Source organism: Lynx canadensis, chromosome D3 (genome assembly GCF_007474595.2).
Source record: "Lynx canadensis isolate LIC74 chromosome D3, mLynCan4.pri.v2, whole genome shotgun sequence".
Classification (NCBI taxonomy): domain Eukaryota; kingdom Metazoa; phylum Chordata; class Mammalia; order Carnivora; family Felidae; genus Lynx; species Lynx canadensis.
Genome location: NC_044314.2, coordinates 24,891,009 through 24,903,333, shown reverse-complemented (window position 1 = coordinate 24,903,333; position 12,325 = coordinate 24,891,009). Strand labels below are relative to the sequence as shown.

The 12,325-nt window shown below is 49.0% G+C and overlaps 1 protein-coding gene across 1 annotated transcript in view; it reads right to left on the bottom strand.

Annotated features, from left to right (window-relative positions):
• MYO5B (myosin VB) overlaps positions 1-12,325 on the bottom strand; it is a 340,809-nt gene that overhangs the window by 69,225 nt on the left and 259,259 nt on the right. The window contains 1 exon segment of the mRNA XM_030336665.1: positions 2,013-2,124. Within this exon segment, the coding sequence (XP_030192525.1) occupies positions 2,013-2,124 (112 nt within the window).

The following is a 12,325-nucleotide window of genomic DNA, read 5'->3' as shown; positions in this document are numbered from 1 at the left end:
TAGAAGGCTCACGGTGAGCGACCATTCTAGGTTAGAGTACATAGAAAGGATGCAATACGCGCTGGTGGGATTAAAGAATAAACAAACTCCAGCAGGGGATGAAGGGCATTCCTACAATCCCTGTAGGAGGAGACAATCACTCATGAACGACCTCATGAAGCTGGCCCCAGCCTCCCTCCCATTAAACTCCCAGCTATTAAGCACCTGTTGCCTGGCCCACATGCCACCAGCTTCTCTCTTCATCACTGTGTTCTAAAATGCACTGGCACTTGCTTGGTGCTGGCAGGTGCCCTTCTAGGCTAACATGTAGCTTCACCCTAGGTAGCACTGGTGACTAGATGAGGCCCCCAAAAGGGGAGGGAAACAGGAAATACAAGGTCCCCGGAGAAGTCTTGAAGCACTGATCCCTATTCTTTCTGCAGAAAGGTTAATTATGCACGGTGACATTAGTCAATGAGACTGGCTCAATGGGCACTGTGATTCAGAGTGGCTGGGGGGTGTTGAGCCAGTCCACCTGTAACACCTTGGGGAACTTTGATCGGCTTTCTATACTTCAGTTTCCTCATCTACAAAATGAGAAAGACACTTGCATCCCCCTAAGGCGCCATGCAAGGACTAGAAGAGGGATGTGAAGGGTTAAAGGGACTCCTAAGTGCTTCATAACCATGAGCTATTAGTGGCAGGTGACAGTCGTGACTGCCCCTCCTCCAGCTGGGAACCCATGCAGCCACCTGCACAAACTCAGAGCTCCTGTAAGAACCAGTCATGGTGCCAGGGACACAACAACGGGATCCCTGACATTTCAGTGTTCATAGTCTGGTGAAATGACAAACTCTCAACTGCAAGACAAGGGGGTAGGTAAATGCAATAATGGAAGACAGAAACGGAGTGCTGGTGGCCAAAAGAGGACGGGGGTCGCTAACTCCTTCTGGGAGATCAGAACAGGCTTTGCAGACCAGAAGGCATTTTAAGAGCCCAGTCGGGAAGGAGGGTGGAACCTAGGCAGACAAGGGGAAGAGGAAGAAAGTCTTTCAAGCAAAGGAAACAGCACACATTCATACAGTTTTCGTTAGGGAATACACTTAGTTCATTCCAAATGCTCCAGCTGTGATCGGCTCACTGCTTATAAGCAGGGGCTGGGCATTAACACAAAGACTGTCCTCTGCAGTAAAGGATACATGTGTCTGCAACGCAGGACACCATGCACCAGGCTTCTGGTCAACAGCAGGCTATTTATTAGTGGCTTACTTTTAGGAAGTCTGAAGTTATATGTGAATTTTTTTTTTTTTTAATGTGTGTGTGTGGCGGGGGAGGGGGGGGTTGATGCCCTTTACACCTACAATGTGTGAGAGTGAACTGTATTTAAAATTGAAAATTTTTTGATCTAGTTCTCTCCATTACATTACCTTTCGAAAGGGAAGATGTTTGATGTAATCTAACCCTTTATCAAGACCATTTTTACCATGTCCTGCTAGAATCCCTGAATACTGTGGAGCTAATATTTAGGATACACCCCTCACAAAGGGCCCCAAAGTAGCTCCAGTCTCAAGGCTCAGGTTTGAGTTCAGGTTGTGTTAATTACATCTGTTGCCTTATTTAAAACAAGCCTTTAGGGGAAGGCCGGAGGCCAGCTGTGCAAGAAGAAGATAGGAAAAGTGCACCTATTTTCCCAAATGCTGACTTCCAAGCTGTGCCTGGGCTAGGTCAGAGCCCCTGGGCAGGTGTGCAGTGTGGGCAGATAATATGGAGCCTCAGGCTTTGGAGAAGCCAGAGCCACAGGCCAGTAGCGGCTTCATCACAATATGTACAAACATTTTTACTTTTTACACGTGCCGAGACGTGAAAAAAGTCCGCTATATACGTGAAGGGACTTCTCTTTTAAAGTCGCTGATGTTGGAAAATGGATGAGCATGTCAAACAGTTTTAATAAGAAAGACGAAGACCACGAGGGCTGATCACTCCCCCAATTCCCAAGGCATTCCGGGTAAGCCTCCAGGGGTGCACCAGCTCACCTTGATGAGGCTTTCCAGGACAGATCTGCAGATGGCCTTTTTGTCTGTGTTGGCGAGCTCTCTCTTCTTGACCAGCACCCGATACCGGTTGAAGAAGTCGTGGTAGGCCCACCTGGAGGGAAAGCAGGTGCGTCAGGTGGCATGGCCTGCCTCCCAGCCACGGAAGGGCCGCAGCCATCTCAGTGCCCCATAGGGTCGCTAGTCCCGGCATAAAGCTGTTCTCGGAGCAGTAAAAAACCATTCCTGGACATACTGTCTTCCTCCAATGTGAGAATTTCAGTGTGTGGCTGACTTATACAGTCATGAGTGGAAGAGGGAAAAGGAGGGTTTGGAGGTCTCTCTGGGAGGACTGACCAGAGGCCGGACCACTCACGGGGTTTCTGCCCAAGCACGGAGCTCCCCTTGGCTGCTAGAGGAGGAACCTTGCCTGGGACACAGCTTGGTTTTAAATGTTGGCTTTCTTTCACAAAGTTAGTACTTCTCGTTGAAAACTTTTTTTTTAAGTTTATTTGTTTTGAAAGAGACACAGCATGAGTGGGGGAGAGGAGAGAGAGGGAGACAGAGAATCCCAAGCAGGCTCCACAATCAGTGTAAAGCCCGACACAAGGCTCGAACCATGAAACTGGGAGATCATGACCTGAGCTGAAACCAAGAATTGGAAGCTTGACTGAGCCACCCAGGCACCCCATTTACATGCAGAAAATATACATCAGCAAATAAAAGTTGGCCTTATCCTAACCCCCAGTGACACTACCACTCACACATTTTGGTATACGTTAGAAGAAATCTTTTAACTTTGACGTTTGTTTTTGAGAGAGAATACGAGCAGAGAAGGAGACACAGAATCCGAAGGCTCCAGGCTCCGATCTGTCAGCACAGAGCCCGACATGGGACTTGAACCCATGAACCACAAGATCATGACCTAAGCTGAAGCTAGATGCTTAACTGACTGAGCCACCCAGGTGCCCCAGAACCATCTTCCTGCCCAAAGCAGATCTCACCTATCATTTCTCCTGTTTCATTAGAGTAATGTGAGCCCACCATGAGGTATTCAGCAACTTCGAATTAAAAACAAAAGCAAAAAACCCAGAGCACTCACAATTCCGCCACCTTTTCAGTAATTATGCTTTGGTATGTTCTGGAAGGGAATCTTTCAGAAGGCCTCAAGTCTGTCTCTCAGCCTCTGAGGAGATCTCTACTTAAATCTTCCTTCACACAGATGTTCACTCTGACCCTCCTCGCTCCTTCCCCGTTTCCAGCTCACAACCTCCTCACATCACACATTCTGTTTCCACACAGTTCTACTCTAAGGAGACAGAATTTCCCATCTGAATCCCTCTGCAGGTGAGCTCGGCCATCCATCCCCATCGGTTCTGCGTCCTCGGCAGAGGCATCCGTCAGCCCCAGCTCGCCCCGTCAGAGGCATCAGGGCTGCCATACACGCCCTGTCCGTGGGAACACACGCGGTTCTTGTCGCCTGTTTGGCAATCATTTAGGTGCTGCCTCCAGATTGTGCATCTGAGGCCTGGCTGAGTGTCCAGTGAACTCATTCATCTCATTCTCATGTGTTACTTGGGGTGGGGGGCACCTAGGTAGCTTGGTCAGCTGAGCATCTGACTCGATTTCAGCTCAGGCCATGATATCACGGGTTCTTGAGATGGAGCCCCACATTGGGCTCCGTGCTGACATGGACCCTACTTCGGATTTTCGCTTTCCTCCCTCCCTCCCCTCCCCAGTGCATGCATGCGTGCTCCCTCTCGTAATAAATCAACATTAAAAGATATTTACCAAATAAAAATTTTTCAAGAAGTATTATTGAGGAGTTAATGAATTGTACCCCTTTCTCCTGAAGCACATTTGCCTTTAAATGGGGTCCTCCAGAAGTTTCATGAGAAAAACGGAGCACGGTGGAATATCAGGAACCCCTGCTGGGTGGTGAGCAGGGCACGCTTGGCAGTCTGGTTCTTTTGGAGCTCCTCCTTGCGCTCCACAACCATCCGCCAGCGTGGGCCTCCTTCGGGTCCCCCTCTCCCTCCCGGGCCATGCTCCTCAGCACCCTGGGAGACAAAGGGAAATGGAGACCAAGCTCCCTGCCTCTCCATCACGTCCGTCACCTTCCTTGGTTCAGTGGCAGGTATCTAACAAAGCTACAGGTATCGGAGAGGGTGTCAGCCTAAGAACAAGTAACAAAAAGCATTCTCCCCCTTTACATTTTTTACAGTGTAAAAGTGCTGTTTAGAAGTTCTGCTTTTTTTTTTTATAACTTTTATTGAGATAACTCACATACCATAAAATTTATTTTAAAGTGGACGATAGATTTTAGTATATTTGCAGAGTTGCGCAACCATACCCAATATGGAGTTCCAGAACGTTTTCATAGTCTCCTGCAAAGCTCCCATTCCCATTATCAGTCATTCCCCCCCATTCCTTCGGTGGGAGAGCAGAGAGGTGCTAGGAGCCCCTGAGGCCTCTTTTAGGTCTGGGGAAAGGTTCCTGCTGCCCTTATGCCCTTCACTGACTGAGCTCAAGTTGTTTCCTGCCCCTCCAGCTGCAGAGGGGCTGTGAACCAAGCCCACCGACTCCCAGGCCATCTCAAACAGGCAGTTTTTATTTTGGAGAGAGAGCACAAGCAGGGGAGGGGCAGAGAGAGCAGGACAGAGGATCTGAAGCAGGCTCCGTGCCGACAGCAGTGAGCCCGATGTGGGGCTTGAATTCACGAACCGCTAGATCATGACCTAAGCTGAAATCGGACACTCAATGGACTGAGCCACCCAGGAGCCCCCAGAACAGGTGGCTTTAAATGTGGAAACATGTAAGGCTATCTACTTAGCTAAATGCTGCTTCAATTATTCCAGTCATGTACCATAAACGTCAAGAAAACTTCTGAGGTCTGACCGATCTCAATTCTGGAGGCCTAGGACCAGAGCTGGAGCTGATAAGCCACAAATCAGATGTGCATTTTTGACACATGCAAATGTTACCGGACTTCTGAGCTCTTTCTGCCCCAACCCCCAAGTTTTAAAAACAGGCCTCGCTCTCTACTGATACTTCCACGTTGGGCAAGATGCAAACAGAATGATGTACACACAGAAAAAGGGCTTTGTGAAGTCTTAAGTCGTCTTCTTCCTCTGCCCGCCCATCAACATGTGCCTTGTCATGCATCTGTTCCTGTCCACAGGGAGATGTGGGCTCTCCTTTGAAGCCAACTCAGCACCTTGTGTGTGACTTTCTGCAGGCACCTCCCCCATCCTGCAATACAGTTATTTGTGTACTCACTCGTCTTCTCTCTCCCTACGAGTTTGCAATTTCTCTGGGGGAATAATCAGAGCAGCATTTAGCTGGGCTAAAAACCTCAAATGGTTCTAATTTGAAGATCTCTTAACTGCTGACAGTTCCATAACTCAGGGAGGTTACAGGCTCAAGGAAATGACAAGATGGTAGGCAGATGTGACTGCAAAGACACCAAGGCCAGTACAGAACGAGCTGGGAGTACAGAAGCCAAGAAGCCTGCTCTGACACGGACAGGATGTGACCTTAGGCAAGTCACATCCTGGATTCATCCCACATGGATGTCTCCAAACTGGAGAGGACATCAGGTGCCTTGCAAAGTACCTCCCACACTTTGGTGGCCAAGGAGTTCATGCATGTAGAGTGCTTAGAAAGCTTCCCAAAATCTAAGGTCTCTCCCTTCCCACCTAATGCTCTCCCCCTATTCTTACAAAGGCTTCATTGGATACTGGCACCAGGGTGACACTGATGGGGGAGGAGTGTGCCTGCAGCAGACAGACCATCCGCTGAGAAGGGCTTGGGCAGGTACTCCCTCATGAACTACCAAAGGGGAACGTGGCCACCATGGGGTCTGGGCACATACAAGTGTCCTTCAGCCAAGGACCCAGAATCAATTGTGGATTCCCTTTTCTGTGAAACTCTGTGCTCTTAAAGTCTTTGCATGAAAGGCTCCCTCACTTGTAGAAGGAAAACTTTCCAAGCAAAGCTAAACAGAATACGTGATTAGTTTTCTAAAAGTAGCGTTTCTTAACAGAACTTCCTGATTTGGTAGGAACATCTGGATGGAGGTTTTTTGTGGTCATGTAAAAATTAGGAAGACCCTCTACAGGACCACAGGGTGTCCAGGATTTCCACTTGAGGTACTCTACCACCATGGAATCTCCCTCCCTCAGCGTTTTCACGGAGATGTGGGATACAGAGCTTTATGCCTTCTCCACAAGATAGTTTTTATACATATGTTAGCTTCTCTGCTAGACTCTGGACACCCTTGGCTGGGTAAGGCTACATTTTTAAACTTCTTTGCACCTTTCATGGTATCTTCATACACACTTACGTTTTAAAAGAATAAGTATTTTCCTGACCAATAAAATGGTTGGAATCCCAACATTAAATCTTTTCTCTTTACTAGCATTTCTCCCAAAGGGCACTATTGGCTTTGGGGCAGGACAATCCTTTTGGGCTCAAAAGGACACAAAACATCTTCAGACCATCACCTGCTACTCCATTTGCTGAAATATGCAAAAATGTTCCCTTTTACAAAATCTTTATTCTAGAACATACTTCTGGTCTAGAAAACCACCATCTTGAGAACCAACCCTGCCTACCATCTGCCTCTACAGTGTGAGTCCACTGCTTCCATTCCTGCTCTTTCTGCCCTCCTCAGGTGGCCCTGGACAGGTCCTCCCCCACTCACAGCATGGCTGTGTGGCTCATGGGTCTGGATGTACCCTTTAAGCCAATCCCGAGCCCGGCTGCTCTTCCATTTCACGTTATTGCCGGTAGAAGAGCTTCCATCCTTAGTCTATTACCAGGCCCCAATAGTGGCCTCAACCCTGGGTTATACAGAGTCACAGTGGCCTCAGGGACAGAAGTCACATTCATCCCAGCTCTCCCCGGATTTGGACTCACAGGCAAGGGGCCTGGCTGAATGTCCTGGACATCAAGGACATACCCTGTGTGTCCCTGGCCTGCTAGGGAGATGTGTAGATCTGGTAAAGTCGTCACAACTGGGGGTGTGATTGCTCCTGGTAAGAAAGGGGCGATCAGAGGCAGAGGCGAGGCTGGACAGACACTTCCTGGTAACTAGCTCCAAGGCTCAAGACAGCACACGGTAAACACAACTGCTGTGAAGGGCAGAGCAAACACAGTAGGGCAATGTTTTGGTTGTCTGAGTTCTCATCTAGATACTAGATTCAACCATCTACATGTGGGACATTCTAGAGAACATGTCTCCTTGTGAAGCCCTCCATGGATGAATGTGAACAGATGGAGTGGATCCGTCAAAGTGGTAGCACTTTGCACTTCCCTTCTCTTGGATAGATTCCCTCAAGCAAGCCTGGCTGGATTAGACCAACTCTAAGAGTCCCTCCAAGAAGACCAGGGTAGGAGGCTCTATGTCACACGCTCTCTCCAACAGCAGGCCACCAGAAAGAACCCCTGAAGATGGCATGTCAGGTTACCATAGGGCCAAAATGGGGAACCTATATCTGACAAACATCTAGCATCTAGAAAATATAAAGGACTCCTACGGCACCAAAGAGACAAACGACCCAATTAAAACATGGGCAAAAAATCTGAACGCATTTCTCCAAAGAGGATATACAAATGGCCAATAAGCACGTGAAAAGACGCTCAACATCAGTAATCATCAGGGAAATACAATCAAAATCATAGTGGGATACCACCTGACACCCCCTAGGATGGCCATAGTAAAACAAACAATAAGTGTTGGCAAGAATGCATAGAAACAGGAAGCCACATCCATCGCCGGTGGAAGTGTAAAATGGTGCAACCACTGTGGAAAATGGTCTGGCAGCTCCTCAACAGGGTAAACCGAGTTGCCATGTGAGCCAGCAATCCCACTCCTAAGTATATAATCAAGAGAAATAAAAATATATGTTCACATAAAAATACGTACGTGGATGTTCACAACAGTATTATTCACACTTGCCAAGCAGCAGAAATAACCCAAATGTCCATTGACCGATGAGTGGATAAAACATAGGGTATCCTTACGATATGACAGTATTAGGCAACATAGAAGAATAAAGTTCTGGTACACGTTAAAACCTGGATAACACAAAAGGCCACTTATATGCTTCCATTTGTATGAAATGTCCACAGTAGGCAAATTTATAGAAAGGAAAAGCCAGTAAGTGGTCGCCAGAGCTAGGAGGAGGGGGAAGAGGTAGTGACCACCAGTGGGAACAGGGTTTCTCCCTGGGGTGAGAAAACATCCACAATTAGTAGTGACAGTTGTACAATTCTGGGAATATAATGAAAACCACTGAAGGATTTTTTTCTTGTACATAAATTACATCTCAATTTTAAAAAGTCAACGTGATGAACAAATGAGATGAGGTTTGTTGGGGGGGGGCGCTTTGTAAAGTAATACATAACACACGGCATTTTGTCATCATTTCAGCACAGGTATTCGTGGAAGGCTCTGAGTGCCGAAGTAGCAGGGTGTTCACCCCCCCACTCATACCACCGACAGCCTGGATTTGCTTTCCCCCTTATCCCCACCCTCTGTCCTGCGCCTCCCAGGGGAACACAGGCTGAGACTTCAAGGTAGCCCCAGGTCTGAAGGAAGGAAACCAAATCCTTCCCCCATAACTGAATTCTTCCCCATTGGCTCTGAGCTGCAGCCAAAATACAAAATGAGGAACGGAAAATGTATTCGGTCCCAGCACTGCCCAGATACAACCCAGCATCTGCAGCTGACCAGTGACCAACACTTGCCTCCAAGGGAGAGTTTCGAGGCAGAGAGCATTCACAAACAAGCTTCCCTGTGGCTGTGATGTGCAGTCCCGGTTGAGAACCATGTGACAGATTGTGTGTGGTCCAAGGAAGGGAGCACAGCTCTCAGGCAAAAGCACCAGAATTAAAGGCTGCAAGATCTTGGGACGAAGAACTGGTTCAGTCTGAAATAAGTTCGTTCTTAGTGGGCTTTAAAATTTTTGTTTTGAGAGAAAGAGAGAGAGCGCGCATGCACGCACATGCAGACATGTGCACGTAAGCAAGGGAGGGGCAGAGAATCTCAAGCAGGCTCCAAACCCAGCGTGGAGCCTGACATGAGGTTCCATCTCCCCACCCTGGGATCATGACCTGAGCCGAAATCAAGGGTTAGACGATTAACCGACTGAGCCCTTGGTGGGACCTTTAACAGCAAGGCAGGTAACCACGTGGCTGTTTAATCGTGATTAAAGGGAAAGGTGAACAAAGCAACTTCTCCAGACTCCGCCTACTTCCAAGGTCCTGTGCGGTTTCGTCCACACGGGGCTGAGGGAACGGAGGCTGGCAAGTGAAGTCTTCTCAGAAAGCATCAGTGAGTTCTTCTAAGGTGAACAGGAAATGAATGGAAGACTTAGGAGGAGTTATGTTTTTTAAATATAAACATTGTGTATTCAAGTACCCTCCCCCCTCCAACACACATGTTGTGGTTAAATGGAACTTGCTTCGCAAATCCCGTGGGACACAACACTGCTCTGAACCCCACAGAGGGAGCCAGAGGACGGCACAGGAGCCCGGGGATGGTGGCCAAGCCTCTCGTCCAGACAGGGCATTTATCACGGTGCTTTGTGTACGTAACAGACATATTTCTTTGCCACGGCAGTACATTTCAAATTGAATGATGTATTTTAAGTCAGACTCCCAGAGAGCCATAATTCTCAGAGAGATAAAATAGACAAGTATACTAGTGCCCGAGGGTGGGGTGAGGGCGCCCCAGAGAGCCGCCACTGGCCTGCCAACTTGGTGTCCGGGCTCGCGGGGCTTTGGGGGCATAGGACACGTGTTTGTTTCAGAATAGGGCCAAGTGTCCTATGCCCAGGGCATCAGTAGGAAAGGGCTGCCCTCTGCATGAGCTCCCGGGGAAGTGCCCTCTGGGCATTTTATCACGAGTCCCTGTGACCCTGGGCCATGCACAGTCTTCCTCTTTGGCATTTTCCTCTCTGCAAAGCGGCATGTGCCCTTTGGCCATTGAAGTTGGAGACACACAGGAAGACGTTCTAAGTCCTAACTCCCCTCATCAAAGAAGGCAGGGAAGTTTCCTGCGGAAAACAGCTGGGCAAAGTTGTGGTCACCTGACGAGCTAAACCAAGTGAAATCACTTTGCTGTGTTGAGTCTTAACACCAAGGAGGTGAGTTCTTTTGGGGATGACTCCCAATCCACTCAGGTCCCTCTGGGCTCAGGAAGGACTCTCCAAGTCAAGGTAACAACATGACTGCTCAGCTCTACATTCTGAGGTAACACATGCGAGTCCCTGGTACTTCCTTCAAAAGCTAACCCCTTCATGGGCACGCATGAGCTGTAACACCTTACTTGATCCCCAGACACAGCAGACGCACCTCTCTCCTGGATGAAGCAGGAAGGGAGGTTTTTTTTTTTTTTTTAAGGCCGTGAGGTCACTCCAAATGGTTACCATGATTGGCAGGGGCAGAACAGGGAGGCAAGGGGAGGAGTCAGGAGACTGCAGGTGTGGTAGCTTTGCCCCGCAGCCCTCTCCCCAGCCTTCACCACTGCTCCCCCCACCCTGGGCCCTATGGCTGGGGAAAGGGGATTCAGATCTAAATGGAGTAGATGCATGATTCAGCTCTACCTCAACACTAACAAAAGTGCCATAAAACTACGGTGCCTCTTTCCAAAAGGTAATATTTCAAATGGCAGTTCGGGGAGGGAATCCTCTGAGCCTTCAGCAAAATCTGCTAAGACAGCAAAGGTAAGGCAGCATTCTGGATCTAAGCCCAAATGTTTACATCACAGCGTTAAGTAACATTTTTTGTGATACCGGAAAATCCCAGTCTTTCCTTCCTTCCTTCCCTAAGCTCTCCACAATACTTGCAATTATGGAAAGGTACAGATGCCCCTCGCGATCACCTCCTAGAAAGAGGTGTGGATCCATTAGAGAGGCAGGGAAAGACACCCATCAGCTGCCCCCTAAGAGGCAAGTCTGCGGGCATCTCAACTTCGAGGCAACTCTGATTGCAGCCAGGTGGAACGAACAGCAGGAGAAGCCGTTTTCCATATGGGTCTCAAGACTTGGAGGCAATGTGCTCTCTCAGCTGCCAAGGAAGAGGTTGTCTGGATGAGGAGAAAAGCCTGGCTGGCATGCTAAGAATGCAAGATTGAACAGGAAGAACTGATTGAGGACTGACGGGCAGAGAAAGCCTCTTCCCTGATCACTGCGCAGGGGACATTATCGTCCCTCCCGTGCCTGGACACTGCCCTGCTTCCAGGCTGGCAGTATTCTCCCACTCTCCCCACCCCCCCACCCCCCCAGTGCAAAGCCTCCTCACCCTTCAAGGCCCACCTCAAACCTCACCTCCTCCACAAAGCCACATTTCTTCTCCAACTTGCACCTAATTCTATGTTGCTGTTCTAGGTTTTTATCACTTCTCCCAGACCGTGAGCTCCTGACAGGCAGAGGCCGGGACTTAGATCCTTAATCCCCTCCCAGCCATTGGCACAGAGCTAGATGCTCAACAGGGGATAGGACACAGAACAGGTGGCCAGATTAACAAGGAAGGGTGGCATGAAGGCAAGAAAACATTTTCTACAGCAGCTCATGTGAGACCACGGGAGTCAAGTCCTCTCCCCGCTTCCTCTTCCACCTCCTAGAACAGATGATTCTGTGCTGCGGCAGCAAAATCGGGAGTGTGGGTGGCACACCCTGTCGCTCTGATTTCCCAGCGAGGCTGCAAGCAAGTACGGCGGGTGAATCTGAGGTGGCAGAGATGCGCGGGACCTGTGCCTGGAGCGCTGTCTAGAGCTAACCACATCAGACCCAGACTTGTAGCTTCTCCTTGACGGTCTCCAAGAAGAGAGGTCCACGCCCTCCGCAGAGCGCTTGTTCTGATAGCAAACAACTCGCTGTTAGAAAGTTCTTAGCAAAAACACGTGGCTCCTTACATACAGAGATAGATCCCCCCAGTCCCACCTGCCCTAGAATAGCTCATTTTCACACGCTTCCCTGGTTCCGTCTCCCTGGGCTTGGCAAGGTCCCAAACATTCACGCCTCCCAGACAACCTCACCATCAGTAGCACCATCATGTTATAGACAAAGATGAGCCCCTGGGCTTCTGGGCTCACCTGGAGGGCTCTGTGCTGCACAGCACAGGTGTGGCCGTGAGGACCCATGATCCCTAAGTTTCTTGTACAAGGACCCTCAACAGTTTAACAGGGGACAACTCAGCTCCAGTTTTGACAGACTTTAGATAATTCTTGGACTGACCTTTTCAATTCCTTAAAGGACTTTGCAATGATCTTTTGAGGTGACCAGACGCTTCAGGGTTTCACAAAGACA